General features: G+C 43.0%; 1 protein-coding gene across 7 annotated transcripts in view; it reads left to right on the forward strand.

Moving 5' to 3' along the window:
* Positions 1–514: 514 nt before the first annotated feature.
* The window catches only part of NAXD (NAD(P)HX dehydratase), a 53832-nt gene continuing 32806 nt past the window's right edge, over positions 515–21540 (forward strand). The window contains exons 1-6 of one of the 7 annotated variants that reach the window (XM_055702774.1): positions 526–1056; positions 2738–3315; positions 4584–4955; positions 8353–8503; positions 9804–9849; positions 11563–11651. In XM_055702774.1, coding sequence (XP_055558749.1) covers positions 2757–3315; positions 4584–4955; positions 8353–8503; positions 9804–9849; positions 11563–11651 — 1217 coding nt within the window. In that variant the 5' untranslated portion in view covers positions 526–1056; positions 2738–2756. The other 6 variants (XM_055702773.1, XM_055702772.1, XM_055702775.1 and 3 more) reach the window with 6 other exon arrangements.

The following is a 21540-nucleotide window of genomic DNA, read 5'->3' on the forward strand; positions in this document are numbered from 1 at the left end:
TTATCTGTAACACACAACAGTAAAGGCAAATATTGTCTGTCTTCACCCCTTCAAAATACTAATTGATTGAAACATCGGCATTTTACTGCTGTAGTTAGGCTAGAAGCTTTTATGAGTTAATAATGACACTCTTGCTTGAAATACCCGGGGGTCTAGAGCAGAAATTACAGCTGTTTTGAGCTTTAATGTTTCAGATTTCTCATGCATATAATCATGTTAGTTTTTCCTGGGTGATGCTGTATTTTGATTTATTGTTTAAATTAAGTAGGTGCCGTAGGACCAGAGGTGAACATCAGCCAGTATTTTTACTGGCTCTGGTGTGTTTTAGAGTCAATGAAAATATCACAAGAATAGTGCTCTGAAATGATGCATCTGAGCTAGAAATAGCTGAGAAATGAATCACACTCATAAACCAGGTGTTTGCTCAGAAACGCCTGGTGAGGTGAGGGATGTGAAGAGCTTTCAAATGCACAGAACAATAAATGGTAATTCCTAGGTTTTGATTGTTTCCAACTAAACGGGCCAGGAAGGCAGCACCAAAGCACCGCGCCGGCCGGACCGAGCGCTCCCGGCTCTATCTCTCGGCTTCCGGGCCGGGGCCCTGCCACACAGTCGCCCGGGGCGCACTGCCGCGCCGCCGGGGCGCACGTTGCGCGGCCTTGTCCCGTTCCTTACCTCGCCGCCCGACACCCAGCGGCGCGGGCGGGGGCAGGAGGCCCGGGGGCGGGCGGCAGCGGGGAGGCCCGCGGGCGGCAGGCCCCGTCACCAGAGAAGGCCGCAGCGGCCCTGCCCGGCTGCCGGGGGGCCGGGAGCCGCGGCCGTTACCTCAGCGCGGCCCGCCCGCGCAGGCCCCGCGCCGCCATTGGCTGCCGGCGGGGGTGGGGGGAGGCCGCGGCGCGCCGCGGGGAGGCGCGGAGCGGAGCGGGCGCGCCCGCGTAGGCCTGGCCTGCCCTGCCGTGCCTGGCCCTACCCGGCCCGGCGCCCAGCCGGAAGCCGCGCCGATGAGCTGTGCGCGCTGCTTGGCGAGGGGTGTGGGGAACCCCGCGCTGTGGCTAGGTAAGAGGAGACCGCGGAGCGGCGGGCCGCGGGGCCCAGCCCGGCCACAGCCCCTGCCTTCTCCCCCGGGAGGATGTGGGGACGGGGCGCTGTCACCGCCGGCGCCCTGGCTGCGCTGGCCTTGGCCTTGGCCGCGGCCTTCTGGCTGCGGTGCGATGAAGGTATAAACCTCTCCGCACCGGGGCTGTGGCGGGCAGGGGGTGGGGCCTGCGCCTGAGGGGAGGCGGGGGCGGGCCGGGCGGTGGGCGCGTTGGGCCGGCAGTGCGCCCAGCGGCGGCGGGCTTTCCCGGTGCCGAGGGCTGCTCTCCGAGGGGGGCCGCGGAAGCCCGTGGGCGGGCGGGTGTTCCCCGCGGAAGGAAGGGCTGCCTCGCAGGGCCTCGGCCGGGCAGCCCCGCTGGGGGGCTGGGCCGGGGCGTGAGGGAGGCGGCGGCGGGCCCCCGTGACGGGGAGGTGGGCTTGGCGCCGCCGCCCCGCAGTTCCCGCCGGAGCACGGTTTCGCAGCAAAACCAAAGCGAAAGGGCCGGGGCCGGAGCGGCGTGTGGGCGGCAGCGGGTCCCCGGGGCGGCGCGGCACAATGAAACGCACCCCCTTCTGCCACGGGGGGCCGGCCGGGCCGCTCACCTGCCTTGCGAAGGGACGGCCAGGGCGGGGAGCGGGGGGGGAGCGCACACAGGAGCGACCCCCGGCACCTTCGCAGGGGTCCGCCGAGGGCAGCGGTTGCCCGACCCAGACGGGGGCCACCGGGAGGCGCCGTCTCCGCCAGCCACAGAGTGGGCTTTTGTGGCGGCCTGCGCGGGCGAGCCGAGCCGCAGGCACCGCTTGTGTGCGTGTGCGCTAGTGCGTGCGTGCGGGAGCCTGGCTGCCTGCCCCGCTGCTGAGTGACACGGCGGCCCTGGGGAGGGGGCAGGGATGCTGTGCCCGTGCTGGCGCGGCGCGGCGGTGTGCCGGGCTGAGGTAGGGCGCCGAGCGGAGCCGCGGGCTCTCGGCTGCCGTGTGCCGAGCCGCAGCCCCCCGAGTGCGTGCGTGTGTGTGTGTGTGTGTGTGTGTGTGCAGGGATCGCGCTCCACTGCGGCGGGGAGGGGGGGAAGGGAGGAGGCAGGCAGGGAGGCGCACTGTGATGAGCAGGGCCTCCAAGTCCAGCCAGCGCCGTCGTCCTGCCGCTCCCGGAGGAGCCCGGGGCGGGGGAGCGGCCGCGCACGGACGGCTGCTTGAGCGGGGTGGCGGCGCGTCCTGCCCCGGGGGAGGAGGCCGCAGCTCCGCATCGGGCGCCCGCTTGTTCATTTTTTATTTGTCATTGTTTTCGGAGGGGGGCGAGCCGGGGGAGCAGAAGGTGGGTCGTTGGTGGTTTTTTTTTACACCCCCTCCCCCCCCCCCCTTTTTTTTTTGCAGGTGCCCGCAGCGCAAAGCGGTGCCTGTAAAGTTTTGTTCGCGTGCGTGCGGGCTGCGAGCGGCGGCGGCCCGGGCTGGGATGCGGGGCCCGGGGCCCGGCTGTCCGCCGCTTTCCGCCGCACCGCGGCTGCCGCGGCCGGGGCTGGCGTAGGCGCCCCCTGGGAGAGCCGAGTGCGGGCATTAAACCCCCCTCCCTCCTCCCCGCCGCCCTCCTCCGCCCCCCTCCGTCCCTCCCTCCCTCGCTCTCTCCCTCCCTCCCTCCCTCCCTCTCCCCCGTGCGCGGCCATTGCAGTGACCCCGGCCGGCCAAGGATGATCACGAACACGCGGGGCTTCCTGTGGTCGGACCTGGAGACGCGGGCGCTCCTGGAGATCTGGGGCGAGGCGGACGTGCAGTCGGCGCTGGACGGCAACTTTCGGAACAGCCATGTGTACCGGGACGTGGCCTGCCGCCTGGCCGAGCTGGGCTTCGAGCGCACCCCCGAGCAGTGCCGCATCCGCATCAAGGGCCTCAAGCGCCAGTACTACCAGGCCCGGGACGGGCTGAAGAAGAACGGGCACGCCCGCAAGATATGCAAGTACTACGACGAGATGGACCGGATCCTCAGCTGCCGGGGGGGCCCCGACGGCGCCCCCGAGCCGCTAGCCCCGCCGCCCGACGGCGCCCAGCCGGCGGGGCCGCTGGCCGGGCCGCCAACGCCGGGCACGCCGCACAACAGCCGCGAGGTGGACGCCGAGCTGGACGAGGACGCCGAGCTGGAGTCCCCCCGCGACAACTTCACCGAGGACTCCGGGGAGTGTTCCTCCTACGCCGACCACCCCATCAAAGTGGAGTGCCCCCCCTTCGCCATCCCCGTGCCTCCGGGCGACGGTGAGTAGCCGGCGGGCTCCCGGCGCCGGGTGTCCTCCCCTCACCCCTCGGGCAGCGCGGCCCCCCCGGGGCTCTCACAGCCCAACTGCCGGTGTCTCTCTCCAGCTAGCGTGCTTCTAGTGGCTTCTGCCATACCCTCCGGCTCTCGCGGCGGCCGCTGCGCTCCGAAATCCGCCCATGTCTCCCCCCGCTCCCGGCACCTTGCTCGTTCCTGAGAGCTCCCCCCCGCCCCCCGCGAACGCCGCCGCTTGGAGGGGGAGCGGGCTCCTGCGGGGGGCGGGAAACGCTGCAAACCGGGTAGGGGGAGATGCTGGGGGACGGAGACCATAGTGAGCTTTTATCGGTGTTTATCGATAGGAAACCAATGGAAAACTAGCGCAGAGATTAGCAAGACAAAGTGTCAGGTAGCGCCGTACAAGAAAACGGGCATCCTCGCTGGAGGATTCGCCTTTTCCCTGCAGACTATTGTACTGTTTTGTTAATCGGTATTAAAATGGTGATGACGAGAATACCTGAAAAATCTGCTTATTGTTGCAGATGGGCAAGAAATCTAGGGGAGAGCTTTTATGGAATTAATAGCTTGAGTTGTTTCAGAAACACTGCTGCTAACTTTAGCGGGCATGTGGACAGAAACAGCCCTTAGATAAAGCCTGTCCTTTCCTTGCTCATTCTTTACCCTCGGCTCCGTATTTCTGTTGTGGAGGAGGGGGGACAGTGCTATTTGTTTGTTTTAAATCTAGACTAGTGCTGTGGTTTTAATACAAACATGAACCTGTCTTCAGAAGTTGACATCACTGAGGAATTGGCCAATTGGTTGACATCTTACCAACCTTCTTTTTGCACATAAACCCCATCAAAGAGTTGTTTACACTAATGTCTTTTGAAATGCAAATTCAGAATGCCAACAGACTGAAACTCAATTTAGATTAATGTAATTACCTGCAATACACAAATGAGACTATACTATTTAATAGCCTTCACTTAAACCTTTTTAGAAGATCAAAAAGACTCCTATTGTTGAAGTTTAGTACTACAACAATTAAAAGATGCCTCTGTGTGATTTTCCTGTAACCTTTATAACTTTATAGAAGGTTCTGGTTTTGCTTTGGTACTCTGAAATAAAAATATCTGAAATAAGTACAATTCACCTTGAAAAAGTATAACAACATTGTGGCGCATTAGGTGCACATCTCAATAGGGAGTTTTTTAACTGCTTCTTAGAAAAATACTTTTCTTCAGAAAAATAATTGTCTCTCTTCTTGTTTTAGGCTTTAAAGAAATTAATGCTCCAACTATTACCCCACCTCTCAATCAGCCCAAAAGATCAAAAAAACGCCATGCAAATTTAACATTGGATAAAATGATGGAAAAATTCCTGCAGCAGAGTGTGGATACAGAAGAGAAATTTTACAGATATGAAGAGCAGAGGCTCAAAATTGAGGACAAGCGTCGGGAAGCTGAGCATGCTCGAGAGCTCCAGATGTTACAGATGTTGGGACAGATGTTGGCAGGAATTTCTTCTACGGTATCACAAAGGTCACAATCTATACCAGCAAGTCCGCCTCAGAGAGCGAACCATCGTTCATATGGGGATAACTTTAATTATAATGCTATGACAGCAGCACTTTCTCCACCGATAGGTACTTCCTTCTATAGCATAAATAAAAGCTAGTTTTTTTTAAACTTCTGTGTGAAAGCACTGGTAGTAAGTAGCTTTGGAAATAAAAGCTAATTGGAATTATTTAATATTGTGGTGAAGGTGTCTGTCTGATGTAAAATGAAATTAAAACCTCATTCGTACCATTGTACTGATTATTTAATATAGATACATTAGCAACACAAATTTTGATGGGCAAAAAATAAAACCTTTCAAACCCTGTAAACATTGGGGACTTCCTTCCACATTCACAGTTCTGTAAAGTGAAGTTAGAAGTTTTATATGTAAAAGGCAAGTAGCACCTTTGCTGAAAATTGTCTGGAAACATTAGGTACCTTGTAGCGGAAATTCTGCTGCTGTTAACAGGCGTAACCCAGTACATGATGTTGTGGCTGTGCATGTGTTTTTTCAGGGTTGGGAAAAGAGTGAAGTTTTGCCTACACTGAACTCAGTCAAATGTTAAAATCCAGCTTCTTTTAATCAAAATTCTAAATCTTATCTTTAAATTAAACATCATTATATGTAGTGGGTGTAATAGAAGATGAAAATATTGGTATATTTTTTTTTCTACACTAGCTCATTTATAAATTCTTTGGGTGTCTGAATTTATTTTGAATAAAAAGGCAAAGCAATAACTCTAGAATTAGAATTTATGCACGGACGTTTCCTTCTGTACCGTATGCGTGGGCCAGAAGCTGATAATCAGATATTGGCATTCATTATCAGACTCGGGATCTGTGGCTCCATGTCATTTATGTTTATCATGGTCTCTTTGTACATGGAGGTAGACTGCATGGGCAGGAGGAAAACAGGGATACTGTTATCAATGCTGAAACCAGAGTCAGTTTGGGGCTTAGTGGTTGTAGCCTGCCACGTGGAAATTAAACAAGTCTCATTCTGTTTGAATTCTGAATTTCACACTGCTCAGGTAAAAAAAGTGTGGTTTGAAGAGAAAGAAAAACACTCAGCCTCAGTGCTGAATAATAATCTGGCATGCCAGACCCTAAAGGGCATTCTATGATTACTTGAGAGGATCTTGGAGCCTTTTCAGTTCTGTTACCTACTGCGTTTCCCTGTAAAATGGATGAGGGACTGGGGGGTTAGGCCTATTGAAGGTTTAGGCTGGCTGACTTGATGGTGTTTCTTCTTGACTGGACAGTTGGTCTGTAGCATTCCTTGATGGCAGCAGACTTCTGTAGGTAAATTACAGCATACATATGGATTCTGTGTTTTAAATGTTATTTTTACTTTTAAGTTAAAAGGAAATCTGGAGCGCTTTAGAAAACCCTTTAGGAAATCGTTTAAGGTTCTAGACTGGGGTGATGGTACCTACAAGGACTTGCCATTACTTCTGAGACATTTTGTGTTGAAAGAGTTTCAGTATCTGTAAAGACTTGAAACTAAAGTTCAGTTTTTCTTACTGGATTTCATCATGTAGGTATACAATCATACTACACTGTGCAAAAATGCATTATATATTTAACTATAGCAAGAGCAACTCGGGATTATCATTTTAATTTTTTATTTTAATATTTTAATTGGTGAAGGTGTAACAAAGCTATAATAAAATGTGAAAATAATGCTTCAGTCAGCACATCTGATAAGGATTTTAGATTTCAGTTGTGTATAGCTAAATATGCCTTAGTGATTCTGTAGATAGAGTGGGGCTCTATTAAGAATTGCTGTTTGTACAATTCTCTGTTTTCTCCCTTTTTATTATTCAATTACTTTACATATAAACAAAAAATGACAAAGAAACAGAGGACCTCCTTAACAACATTGCACTCTAAGGGTTGCAAGCTATATGATAAGTGTATTTCTTGTGTGGTTGAAAACCACTGAGTGTATGAAGTGTGATTTAAAGACAATAATCTGCCTTATTTCCAGAGGAGATGAGCGTTTTGTTCTCCTCTGGGTCACTGCAGTGCTATTTTGGCCATAGTCCAAAACAGGGTGTTTTTTTCTTTTTTTTTTTTTTTTTTCTAAATCTCAGCAAGAATGGGATGCCTGTATTATAGAAGGATTTTAAAAGCAAAAGATCAGCCAGGAGTATTTATCATTATTGAACACTAAAGCATTTTATTACTGAAGATTAGTGTGTCTGGTTTAGGTGTAGAGTCAGTGGAAGACTGAGAAAAAGATGCTTTCTGCTGATAGCGCACAGATGCAGAGTTTTCTTGTGTATTACATTTTTTCCCCACTATTATGTCCAAAATTTCTGGAACAGTTTTTCCTACACCACCACCACCATCTCCACCCCCGACCCCCACCCCGATTTTGGAATTAGGGGGTGGAGTTACTAAGTTTTATACAGCTGAAAATAAGGAGTTATCATGGGATTTTTTTACATAATAATGTATTACCATATAGCAGTTCCTTGAAAACTTTTTAGAAGATCTGTGAAAAACCAGAGTTAAGGTCTAGGAGACTAATACTAATGTTCAAATAAACCCCTCTTATGAACAGAATTGTGCAGTTAATGAGGAGCTTTGTTCAAATACAAGTGCTTATTCTTTTAGTGTATTTGCTGCAATTTATAGTTAACTCATTGTTGAGAGAAGTATTGATCTTCAGATTTGTCCTATGTTAGGTAAACAGTTTCTCTTTATTTGTAATTGTTGAAATACTTTCTTCTAAATTTTTCTAGTCTTTTGAAACACTAATTTGAATATGTAGCCTTCTGAGTGTGCAGTTGTTGTAATATGTAGCTTGACATGTAGCTTTGCATCAGAGATCTGTAGTGGTATTATAGCTTAAAATTATCTTTGTGTGCTATTTGTAATGTTGTGCATCCAGTGCATTGGATTATAGTTTTGCAGAAAGACTTCCATTACGCTTTGTAACCATCTGCCAAAATAAAAAAAGCAGTGAGATAGGCTGTGGTTCTGCTAAGAGGTGGAAGTCTTTAAGGGGAAGCAAAAAATAAAGCTAGGGTGTACATTTGAAATGTGGTTTTAGTTGCTCTGTGCTTGCTCTGTATCTGTATGTGCTTAGCCCTTACTAAGTGTACCTATTACTGTTGAGTTTATTTGTGGAAGTGATTTCAGGCTGAACTAAGATGATATTTCTAGTTACAAAATGTTCATGTAGCTATGGGTTATTTCTTCTGGGTGGTTGTTTCTTTCTGTACCTAAGCCCTAAATTAGGACTGTGAGCAGTCGATGGGAGTATTCTTTGCATCAGACCCTAAATTCGTTTTTAAAATGATCACCTTCTCTAGTTACTGTTTTCCTTTGAGTGATGAAGCATTTGGTTTTTAGAAGTATGTCACTTTGTATCTCTGATTTTATCTGTGTTTATGAATAGTGTTTCAAAAGAAATGCTGATAGTAGTTTAAGGAAGAACATACTTTAAAGTAACACTTATTTTCTTCTTTTCAGTTATAGAGAGATCTTTTTCACTGCACAGAACACACTCTCTAAAGGATATGGAGAATATTTTTCAACTGGTGCGCAATGTTATCCCTCCTTTAACAGGGAAAAGGCATAAAGGTCAAGATGGACGCATAGGCATTGTTGGAGGATGTCAAGAGTAAGTAAAACAGAGATTTTATTTTTGTTTCTGAGAGAGTTTGAGGATGTCATAGGTACTTGTAGAAGCCATTCAAACTCACCTTCCATGAGTATTTTCCAGAGAGCTTTACTAGTCCATCATGATCATGCATACTTATCAAAAAACATGTTTCCCTGCAGTTGTGTTGCAAAATTTTGGTAGTAAATGTGGTTGAAACAGAACACTCTTTGTGTCTGTGTCTACCTTCTCTCTGGTTTTTGACCACCACATTCTCTCTGCTTTCAGTGTTACTCTTTTCCCATTGCATGACGAAGTTCTAGAATAAGTAGAGTAAGACAGTGGCACATCTTAATTTTTTTTTTAATACATTTTGGTATCTTGGGAACTGGGTCTCTTAAATCAGAAATAGAGTGTTTTCTTACTGTGTACTTTTTATTATGATAAAATGTAGTGGTTACTAGATTCTGTCAATACCTTGTTTTATGTTCTGGAATAATAGAAATAGTGTGTTTCAGGAGAAAAAAAAGAGATAAAGTATAAATCAGTTAAATGCTCTGTTGACCTAGAAAGAAATCAGGTGCTGTTCTTTTCTTGACCATGTTCAGTAATCTGCACAATACTTTGAATGAGGCACTACACCTTCCTGTTTTTCATTTTCCCCACTTGGAGTAGAGATGGCATCTTTCTCCTGTGAGAGAGATCTGCCGTTGGATATCTGCCATTAATAAAAATTCCATGATGAGCAAAAAGGTGCTGTCTTATAGCTGGGTTGATTAGCCAGGAGTTAGTTTTCCTGCTGGTCAGATGGGCTTAGGTTCTTACCTCTTGGCAGAAGTAAGCACCTCTGGAGGGTGATTCTGTCCATATCTCTCTCTTCAGTCTTCATAAAGAGAATTTAGGGCAACTGGAATCACAGTTTTGGCACTTTAGTTCAGCATCTAAAACCAGATGGGACTGATCCAGGTCACAGATCCCAGATTTGACTTGCAAACAGTGCTTGACCGTTGTTTTGTTTTGTTTGCCTCTAAACTTTTAAGTTGGTTGTCTGAGAAAAGTTTGGGTTTTTTATGGCATGATCTTTATAAATATTTCTATGAAAGGATCAGGTGGCTAAGGTGAAATCCTGCACCTTTGAAATCAGAACAAGGTTTGAGATTGGTTTCAGTGTAGCAAGACTATCTGTCTTTTAGAGAAAAAAAAAAAAGGGAAAACTTAAAAAAATTTGCTCTTCGGTTTGGGACTTCATTACGGCAGGCTAATTTTAAGATTATCTAATCTCATGACTGTGTTTCCTAACCTAAATTGTATTTCGTTCTAGATACACTGGAGCACCATATTTTGCTGCAATTACAGCTCTCAAAGTGGTACGTGATCTTTTATACCAATCCAAAATGAACTTTTCATCATTTGTATTGGCGAAGTGCCATTTTTTAAAAAGCATTCGTTCTGTGCTGCATGTGAAATTTGAGTTCTAAAAGGTCTTCTATTTAACAAAGAAAATCCTTAGTTCTGGATATTTGGAAATACTTTGTAAATATGTGTCATTTGCTAAGTTTTCTGTATTTTCTCTGTACAAGGTGAAGTTAAACATGTTAACAAACTGAAGATTCTGGAGGCAGAACTGTTTTATCAGAGACTTGGATAGGAACTTTCAAAACTTGATGAAATATTTTCTCCAAAAGTGGACAACAAAATAGCTTGAGATTAATGTTTAAAGTTGTGTTTTCAGTGCTGCAGTCAGTTTTTCAGAATTTTTTTCTGGACCTGATAAGTGTGTTGAATGAAGTAACTTTCAAAACCTACAACTTCAGGCTAGTAAAATTCTTATGTGCTCTAAGTCTAAAAATTGTTGATTAAATTTAATGTGATTTTTAATAGCCTGTTTTATTTACATTATAATCTTCAGCAGAAGTATTTTCAAAGCTTTTTTTCCTAGAAGTGTGAGCTTCCTTATTTTAGTGACATATTAACTGGCTAAAAATATATTTACTGTGGACTATGTAAATACAGTGGTCATTATTCAAATGTAAAAAAATCATACTTGCCTAACACATATACTTTTCAGTACTCTGTAGTCTGTCAGTACTTTCAGTTCACTGTGTATGTTTCTCTTTTGAAGATTTGTTTCAGTAAGTAGGTAACCAATCCCGGCATTTCCACCCCTCCACCCCCCCCAGGCTGCAGTCCCTCAAGGATTTAAAACTGAAATTATATTATTTAATGATCTTCTATAAGATACCAAGGCCGCTCAGCTTTCTGTTCACTTTGTGCAAGTACAGTAGCATACTAGGAGGGCCCCATTGAAGTCACTTGGTCTCAGATCATTACATCTGCACATAAAGAGTCATAGGATCAATTGCCTGCATTGTTTGGTAGCTTGAAATGTTAAATGTATAGTAATAAAGCAGAACAGACACTTTCTTAACCTTGGGAAATGTTAATATGCAAGACAGGTACAAGATCAAGCTTTCTGGTCACTGCTTACATAGTTTTTATATGTATGTCTGATTTTTTTGAGTTGATAACAGAAGCTTGAGGCTAAACTCCTCAGCTTTAATGTTTATTTAACTTAAGGGGTGTTGTTGAAATTGTGCCAGCCTTTACCTGATATGGATCTGGCCCACTGAGTAAAAATGGTAGGGCTGGAAAGATACACATAAGATTGCCATAGCTGTATTTTGCAATTATATTACAGTACTATCTTTCCTCTGTAATGTAACCTGTCTCTTGTTCAGCTGTGTTCTTTTGCCTTTCTTCCTATTGTACATGTGACATTTTAGTCTTGCTCATCTGCAAATGAGAAACATTTCTGAAGTGAATAAAGGTTCAAAACACAATGACTGTATTTTCAGTCGTCCTGTTGGTGAGAAACAGAAAAAAATTACATTGGAAGTTGGATACAAAAAAAATTCTCCAAAACATTGCATGATAGTCTGTGCCAAAATAGAAAAAATAAAGTTTGCTTGAACTACTGAGAAGTAAAATTCAAGTGAATTATTCACTGAGTAAAATTTGGAATGATAAAGTTATTATTAAGTATAAATTTGGTAATTCTGTTTGCAAATTTTCTTTTTTAGGGTGCAGATTTGTCCCATGTGTTTTGTACCAAAGATGCAGCAACAGTAATCAAATCATATAGTCCAGAGCTGATTGTTCATCCAGTTCTGTAAGTGACTTAATTTTTGTTTAAATGAGCAAGTCAGGATTATTAGTTTGAGCATTTAAGTCTGACAGTTGATTAGTTTGCGTTATTTCTTTTTCTGAGTTACAGGGTGGATGAGCTGGAGCTTACAAAACCTACTGGGTTTGTCCTTACATTACAAACAGTTAGATATTTAATGTAGGTACAATCAGTTGTGAATTTTTTTCGTTACTGTCGAAGTACAATTTGTTGAAAAGCAAAGATCTTGCTTTCTACTACTTGCTGACGTGTTCTGTGATTGTAATGCGTTTAACTGTGAACAGTAGCAAAATCCAGAACTAAGAATCGCTACAAGTCAGCATTTTAGAATCTGCATTTGAAAAGCAAATAGAGTGTGTTCTTTTGCTTCTTCAATCCTAATAGTATTTAACAGTAGCATATCTTTTTTCCTGTCACTGCTGTGTATATAGTAATCTATGCAAAATTACTGGGCAAGAGGGATGGTGATTCTCATTTTTCTTCATGTTGCATTAGATACACACCTATTCCTGGGAATAAATGTGTGTTCTAAAATGAGCTAAAATACAGAATTTATTAACAAGAGGATGACAAGTTTAATAAGTAGCTGTTCTAATAGGAAAAATCGGTGTGTGCTTCTCTGAGTTTGTGTTCTGAAGTATGTTACTGATTGATGAACTTTTACAGGGTAAATTGTTTCAATTAGGTGTTATGATGGTTTACAATGCAAATGAGAATTAAGGTGTGTGTCTTAGGTGTATTTCCCTGAGCTTAGCTTGCACCAATGCGTGTCACAGTGTGTTGCTGTACATAGCAAAGCTGTGATTAAGCTAGAAAAAGCATAATTTAAAATTGCTGTCAGGAAGGATTTATGACGGTAGAAATATTTCAGTGCCCAAGAAGAAGAATATGATCTCCCTTATGGGCATGCCAGCGCTTGGAAGTCATAAGTTTATTATATTCTAAAGGTGGGTTTCACTTCTGTTGGTGTAGAGAGAGGTGCTTAGAAAGAAGTCAGTTAAACGGGCAGATATCAAGGGTTGTATTTTGTTGGGTTTCAGGTTTGTTGCTTTGGTTTTTTTCCAAAGAGAGGAGAAATCCATGACTTTGTGGATTTTAGATAGGGAAAAAATGATGTTTGAAAGCAAGGGGAAGATACAAGGGTAGGTTTTTTACCAGTCCAACTGCATTAGCCTCTAAAATCCAAAAGGCACATCTTTAGTTGATGTCTGATATCATATGATAACAAATGAGATGAAGGATCTCAATAGCAGTATTAGCTTGTAACTTAGGTTGTCTTGATGGATGACGCTCAGTGTACAGCACAGAGTTGTCTTGTATGGGAAGGAGTTGACCTTGCCTTGGGAGAAGCATTTTTTGTATGCCCAAGGTTCTTGGTGTCTGTGGCAATGGAAAATGTTAATAGAAGCAGAAGCAGCATAGAGAAAAAGGGAGGTGACAATGTGTAAACAGTAAAAATTCTGTTCATGTAGGTCCAGATTGTGCCTACTAAATAAGGATATTTTTTTTATATGCAGATTCTCAGTGTCTTCTGTGGAATTCACATCTTAAAGAAAACTCTGATCTTTCTGTTCGCAAAGACAACTTTTGATTTTAAACTTCAACTCTGTCTATAAATTCCTCCAGATGTACTAAGTGCAGTGAATCTAGAAATTTTCATATCCATATAGCTTTATGTCTGAAACTCAAATGTTTAATATTTTTATTACAACTCTGATTAATTTCACCCAGACATCTGGCTAATTGCATGAAGCAATGGATCTGTAAATATTGTTTATATGACATTCAAAATTTAAAAATGCAAATATCAGAATGTTCTGATTTTGTTTGTCAAATTTTCTCGTATTTTTATCTCTTCTGCTTCATTCAAGGAAAAGAGAAAACAGTCTTTTCTGGTTAGAAAGGAAGAATTCTTGACTGACTATAGAGCCCAGGTTTTATTCAAATTTACACAAACAGCCTATTTTTCTCGTAAAGTCCTTTGTCTTCAGTGTCACACTTTTCATATGATCTTTTATATGTTGTGGAGCCATTCGAGTTCTGCAGGCGCGGCCAGCCGCTCTTGATTCAGAGCCTGATCTCTTAAACAGTCTTTGTACTTTCTCCGGGGCCGCACTTCACGCATGGAAGAACCTCCGGGTAAAACCCACCGAGCAGCTACGTCATTGTTTTCTTTTGTGTCTCTCCTTAAAACTTTGCTTTGTTATGATTTCTCCATGACCCTTCAGAGTAACTAGGTAGCTGTTGTACCACTCTCTTATTATGCTAATCATAATTATGGCCCCATGTACTCCTCAATTCACTGTTTGAACAGCTTGGCATTTCGCCAGGGTTCAGCTGCCATTTTGTAGTGCCAGGAGTCTGACATTTTATCATCTGCTCTGTGACTTGGCTGCTACTACCTTTCCCTACTGCCTTCACCTCACAGAGGATCACCTCAGGGGAAGAGCATGCTCTTTTTTTTGCTGCTGCCCCCTGAATGTAAGGGCTTTTTTTACTTGTTAGAGCTGCCATCGTGGATCTTGTGTGGCATGACTAGGGAAGGTATGTGAGAGCTAGAAGTTGCACTGTTGCATTTCACGTCCTTGGCAAATGTCTGTCACTTCAAGGATGCAATGAATGTTATGTGAGAGTGAGCGAGATTGCAGAAGGAGGGTTATGGAAATGGTCATCTATCTTGCAGCATTGCCAGGGCAATTCCATGTGGCCCCAGCTGCAGACCATCCTGGGATCCCTTTTGGTGTAACATCCTGTGCTGGGAACACACATAACGCAACTTTCTGGTTTTTGTCTCATTACTTCATTCCCTGTTCCTGTGAGTTAAGGTAAGAGAGCTAGGACTGGACATGGTAGCCTGGGATCTGGAAAGACAAATTTTCAGCACCTGGCTCTGTGCATCCTCACCACCTGAGCTGAATAATGACAACTATAATAATGGGCCATGAATAGTCAATAGTAGCTTTTCCTTTTTATACAGGGATTCTGTCAAATGCATTATGGCCCCTTCCATGGCGACTTGGTATTGATAAAAGTATTAATTAAAAACTGACGAGCTAACCAGTGCAGTATTTTTGCTGAGTGACTTTCTGCTTCCCTGTGGAGAAATGAAAAGTGAGTATTGCAGAGGTCGAGGTCTTTTGAATAGGGAGTATACTGAGTCTTGGGCACAGCTGCCTTGCTTTTGTCACCACTGCCCCCAGTTTGTGCAACATTCTTCTGTTTTCTCAGCTAACATGCTCCTGTGGCAAACTCTGCACAAATGCAGACAAGATGAAATTTAGGTTTTGCATTTTATTGAGTTTTATTACACGCATTTTCTGTATGGATTTCTACTTTATATGTGTTTATACTTACATTCTTGCATTAGTGTTGGCAACTTTCTGGAGAACAGTTTTCAGGAGCTTTTTTATATTCCCGATGTTAATTCCCTGACTCAGGTCAGGTTGAATAGATTTCTTGGATACCTGTGTTGGGTTAGCTTATCCTGTCTTGATAGGTGAGTGATCACAGAGTTTAATGAGCTATATGAACCCAGCTGGTTATATTTTAAAAGAAGCGAGGGTAAATCTATTGTGTTAGATGCTCCTTTTGCAAGGACTTTTTTTATAATCTTACAGAGTTTTTCTTTCTCTGTAGGCCAGGAAAGATCAAGATACTGCTGAGTAGCCCACTTCTAACCTGATTGTCAGACAATTTGTAAAGTCAACAGTCGATACACTCCTTGATCTCAAGAGTTTTATCAGAGAAGTAGAATGAGATGTCAGGTCATCAATTTCTTGTGGTCCTGAAGAAGTCACGTAATTTTTCCATTATCTCCAAAAAAGTCACCCTTGAACTAGGTACGGATTTAGAACCTTCCTCCCAGCTGGTTATACCAATGGGTCTGTATGGACTAGTAAAGATTGCCAGAATTGCTGAAAGTCTTCTAGTTCATTGGAGAGTTCAAGTTTTGGTTTGGATTTTGGAAAAGATTGTTCTTTTCAGTTTGAAATAAAAATAACTGGGGAGAAAACTCTGATGAGGCTGGCCTGTGTGTTGAGGCCAGTTACCATTAATGAAGAAGCTTAACTTAGATCAGTGTTGCTGGAACATATTTTACTTGGTTTTATTGGATTTTGTCTATGTTTTGATGATTTGAAAAAAATCATGAAAGCGAATCATGGGTAGCGAGCTCCTCGTAAGTTATTTGAGGACTTTTTATCAGTGCCAAGTGTCTTAAAGAAGGCCCACAAACAATCTTTGAGATTTTTGTCTCTTTCTGATTCATTATGGGGAGGGGAGATTCGAAAACATTGGTCCTTTGTGGGAGGAAGCTCATACTTTTTATTTGTGTTAGCCAAGGGTAGCTATTAAACACTACTTCTGTGTAATGTGGGACTAACCTCTCTTTTGAATCAGCTGCTGGAAGAAGTGCAAGAATTCTTGTCACCAGGGAGAGTCAAGGAGAAAGCACAGATCGCTCCTATTACCCAAAAGATGCCTCCCAAGTGACTTGGCTGCTGGATCCCTATTAAACCTGCAGAGAACATGCAGACACAAACTTTGTGATCTTTCTCCCCCTCATTTAGACAGCAGCCTAGCTAGGAATCACATGAGAACATTTTTGGGTTTTTTCTTTTTTTTTTTCAAACTACTTAGGGAGAGATAAAGGTCAGTTTGTATGTGCTGACTCAGAGAAGTATGTTTAAACTGTTTCTAATCCTGTTGTGCAGTGCCGTGAACAAAACTTGTTTATGGACCTGTGTTCTTGTGTCCAGCTTTCTTGGCAAAAAGCTGCTGCTTCTGTGCTGTATGCTGCAGAATGAATAAAAAGACAGGAGGTGTATTCACCCCATACTGTAGTCCCTTTCCTCCCTGTTGTTGCAAAGGTCCTTAACCCAGGTGATACTAAAAGAGGTTTTGCCACCTCTTCAAAATGTGAGAAGTAGCCAAAGATTTTTAGCATCACTGTGGGGAGTGCTGCTGTGCTTGCTGCTTTCTGATACATCAGAAAGAGATATATATGTGTGTAGCAGCGTTTTACTCCAGTTAGATCCTGGCCAAATTCATCCTTCTGAACACCTGCCATATTGCTGTGATTTGACACCAGAACTAGATTTCTTTGGTATTTAATCTGTCTTGAGTTCGAGTGAAGGCAGGCATGCCTGGGATTTGCTTCTGTTTTTTTGTATTTTTAATTATTAATTTGAAGATTTTAGGGTCTCATTGTTTTGAGGTCTGTTTCCCAGCTGACAATCAGCAAAGCAGACATTTAGGCTGAGACTTGTTCTGTCTTCTCATGTGTCCACAGCTGATTTGAAGTACTCTAGCCTTCTGGGTATTGATTCAGCTATCATCTGTGCCTTAAGAGTTGAGTGTCAACTAAAGAGGGATATTGATGTGATAAAAGCTTGTCCCTTTATTTACTGGTTTTAACATTTAAAAATGAAAAGTGCATTAGTTTTTCTGGGGATGTTTTAAGCCTGTTTCATTCTGAGGGAATTTACATTGTCATCTTCATTCTGTCACATGGTTTTAGTTAATTGTAGTCTGTTTGAAAGAATATTTGACAGACTCTGCTTATCAAGTCAGTTCACAGGAAGTATTAATAGGTCCAGACAACTTCCATGAACTCTGAAAATATGAGGTCAAGATATTTTGTTATCATTATACTTTGGGGGGTGGGGTGGGGGGGTGATGGTGTTACAACGTGCCTTGGTAATGTGATTGAGATCAAAACATACTACAGCTGCTTTAAATATTTGGATATATCTAAATGCAAGTTGTAAAATGATTGTGTTGATACCTGTGCTATCTTTACAAGGCTAGATAAGGTTGACCTTGACTGCTGTTGTCATGTCTGTGTGAGAAAGCTCGGAAAATAGTCAAGCAATAGCTTCTTCTCCTCTGAGGCTCTTTCCGACAGGATGTGAGAGGCTCTGCTGTGCATGAGAGAGGTGACCCCCTTTGTATAGTGCATTTGGGTTCATTATTAAAGAGTTTGTTGTTGGCTCTGATGCCTGTAGTGTGTTGACAACCCAATCCCTACTAAAACAGATCTGATATCTAAATGAGAGTCTGGTGTCCTAGTAACAGCTGTGGAAAACATTTTTGGGTTTGTTGTCATTATTATGATATAAAAAATGTGGTATGGTAAATACAGCATTTTTGTAAATGTGTACCTCAGTAGGTGATTCACACTCTAGCTGCCTTGAAGGTAGAATATGGAGCAAGTAAATACTGTGGTATCTACATATTAAGAGCAGTCTCTTACTGTGAGCTCGTGACACCTGTGCTTCACCTGGATGATGGGTTGCTGTTCTTGCTGCTGTGTTGTTAATATTCAGATAAAGCCTACTAGGTTCACTTCTGGTGTCTAAATTAACTTGTTCAATGGCTGAAAAGGAACGCTTGATTTGAATAGTATTGAATCCCTCTTTCATTACAGTCTGTGGGGTTTTTTTTCATTTTCTTCTCTGTCATTTAACCAGATTGTAGCAGAAAAAATAGATACTGTCTACCCAGCATTTACAGATTAAACACTATTGAAAGATCTTTCAACAGCCTATTAGGTGAAAATGACAATTCTGTCTTCTAAACTTTTTTTGGGACATTTTAATATACTAATCTTAATTTATTAAATATATGTCTTTTTGGTCTCTAAATTGCATCCAGTCAACTTCATGCCCATGTGAGATTTGCTCTACCTGATTGAGGCGCTTGGTGAGAGACACATCAGTTGGTAATGGAATGAATGATCTTTTCTAGAATAAGTTATTTCCAGTTCTGTTCGTGGGGCCAAAAGAGGCTGCCTCAAGCTTTTTGGTCTTCTGGAAATTAGAAGTTCATTTACAAGAATGATGATTTAAACATTGACATATATAGCTACTCTTGAAATACAGAATTAGTTTAATTTTATGCTCAAACATTTTTTGCACTGTTTGGTTTTGCCTTTAATTCCTTTGACCTAACCTTTCCAGCATAGTGTCTTTCCTTATCTTATTTGCCTGGTTTCCAATAATGACCTCACCCAAGGTTTACCACAGTAGTTAATGATTAGCTTTCTGAGATAACTACTTAAATTCTGGAGCTACGCATTATGTCCCATCTTTCACCCTTTTGATGTACTGTATAACATGACAGGATCTAAATGTCAGCAGGTCTAACATTTGATTCACATTAGTATAATTACCTGCAGTGCTTGGACAAACAAAACCAAAACTCTTTCATCCTCAGATCAGAGAGTTTTTCTCATCTTTGAAGAGAAGACTCTAGGCTGGCTTTTGAAACTGCCCTCTTAAAGTGGCTTTGACTGAGTTTACGTAACAGACTTTTGCAACGAAACATTTTAATGCATTTGGAGTTGCCTCAGTCACACCGAGTGTGCACAGATAATGAGCAGAATTAAAAAATATGCTGTCCAGCAAGGAGCTGTATAGTTGACCAGGTGACAGCAGTCTTGCTTGTGTCCCGTGTCCTTCTCTAGCAGGAGGTCTCACTCATAGGTGTTTTGTGAGGTCCAAACCTCATCTCTGATTACTGAGGTGGTTCCAGCTCTGCCTAAAACACATGTGAAGAGCTGCAGTCTCACCGCCTCCTGTCTGCACTGTCATTCATGCTTATCTACTATTTCTGTAGCTCACAGTTATACCCATGCTGACTTCGCTTCACATTTTCTTGTTTCCATGTAAAATATGACAGGGCTGCACTTTATCACAGTTATTCCTTTCCCTTCTCTAGAAAGCAATAGAAAGCAACAACAGTAACTGTCATTCATCCTGAATGAGGAAGGCTGCTGTGTTTAGAGATTTCTGTAATAATTTAAAGCTATTGCCTTGGTGAAACCCAGTGTTTGAATAAAATGTAGTCTACAGCAAAATTATCTTTTTTTTGAGGGCTGAGGATGGGAGTTGCGTTTCAGGCCCTAACTGTCAGGTGTCCTCCCACTCTAGGCAGTGACCAGCCTAGAGCAGACTTTCAAGCAGGTGGTACCTGTCAAATGTCTGTTACAAACTGCTGTGGAAGATGTTCAGAAACTAAGCGATACAAGAGCAGTAGCCACTGTTGGTTTTTTCAGGCTTTTTGTTGGTTTGGGGAGGGTTATTACATCCAGCTTGCACCAAGATGAAAATCTACAGAACTGTGTTTTATGTTAAATTTTATTGTGTCATAGTGAAATACAGAAGAGTCCTGAGGAATAAAAAACTTGACTGAAAGTTTTTCTTTTCTGTATTAGCTTTTCAAAACTCATTTAAAGGTGTTGTAAGAGACTGTGAGGTTGTGCGTTAAGAGGCAATAGTGAGACCATGCAGTACTAAATCCAGCAATTACTGCCATAACCACCATAACCAAACCAGTGCTGTTCCTGTATGCAAAAATAATTGAGGTGGCAAGACATAAGGATTTTTTTTGTGTGTATTGATTTTAACTTGGCAGAAGTTACCTAAAGCTACCAATAATTTACAAAGAAAACTTGTCCTCACCATTTGAGAGACACAGTGCTGTTTAATTTGAAGAATCATTCTAGATTTTGCCATGGAAAGTACTTTTCTCACTATGTTCTGGAGGTGGAGAAAAGAGCAAAAAGGTGAATATACAAAATGCTGAACACCACACATTGGCTCTGTCTACACAGGGATTTCAAGGAAGGCAAATGATAAAAGCTGTTGTGTCTGTCTTTCGAAGGGATCACAGTCTTCTCAGCCTTCACTGAGTGAAACTTTGCCTTTCTCCCCTGCTTCTCACTAATAGCCAAAGGAAACTGATAGGTAAACATCTGTGGGGTCCTTTTTCATAGTGTGGCCCCCTGTGAGACTCTCTGTATGCTTGCTTATTTGTTTAGATCTGCTTTGACTAATATATAAAATTCATTGAATTATTGTTGACAGTAGTGTAAAACACTTTCTTACTTACTAAATTTCACAGATATGAGACAAGTTACAGAAGCTCCTTCAGTTTTCCTTATTAATCGTGTTTATCCTGTGATAGTTCTTTTCTGTATGCAGTCAGAACTTTTATTGGTTGCTTTGCAGACAAGCTAAGACTTTGAAAAAGCTTTTGGGGTTTGAAGGGGTGTTGGTTGCTTGCTTGATTGAACAATAGTGAGCTGTCATAATCTAGATTTTCATCAGAATGGCATCTGATAACATGTCACATAAAACGTAGTGGTTAGCTTGAAGTTAAGTAGCTGTCTGAAGATCTGTCCATTCCCTGCAAATCTACAGCTGTGGTCTGTCACTAGAATCTTTAATTGCACACATCTGCACAACAGTACTGTAGTTCACTCTCCATGTTTACAGGTGTTACTGCTTGGATTCAGCTTCCCCGATTATCCCTGTCGTGTATGTCCATGGTTTGTATTTTCAAATTATGGGAAAGCCAGACCGTTTCTCAGTCTCTTGCCCCATAACCTTTCCAAAAATCTTGCTTTATTTTGGGAAATCCCTCACCTTTAGTTAATCAAAGTCTCTCTCAAAGGTTTTTGCGTTCCTTTCAGAAATTCAAATGCTGTTTTCCTGCAGCCTCGCAAGGGATTGCTTTGTGCTTTAGAGAAGGGGTATTGTATTTGTGATTCCTATTTGGAAAAAAGCCAAGTCACATATCGTATGGCTCTATACCTCTAAAAGCAATACTGGTTCTTGCTTACTTGATCCCTTTCTGTCAGAGCCTGAAGATTGCATCTCTTACCATCAAGGGGACTTCTTCATGCCTAATACCTTTCTAGATCCTTTCTTTTAAAAAATGCAGTGCTAATTTCAGTTGTGCATGCATGTCTTGGGCAGTGGAGGTGGTAATTAAATGGAGAGGTTTGAAATCAGGTTAGTAATCAGGTGGAGAAATTGGCATGAAAGGACAAAGGAAGGTAACAACGTTACTTGTGTGAGCATAGTACACA

Source organism: Falco cherrug, chromosome 2 (assembly GCF_023634085.1).
Source record: "Falco cherrug isolate bFalChe1 chromosome 2, bFalChe1.pri, whole genome shotgun sequence".
NCBI lineage: Eukaryota > Metazoa > Chordata > Aves > Falconiformes > Falconidae > Falco > Falco cherrug.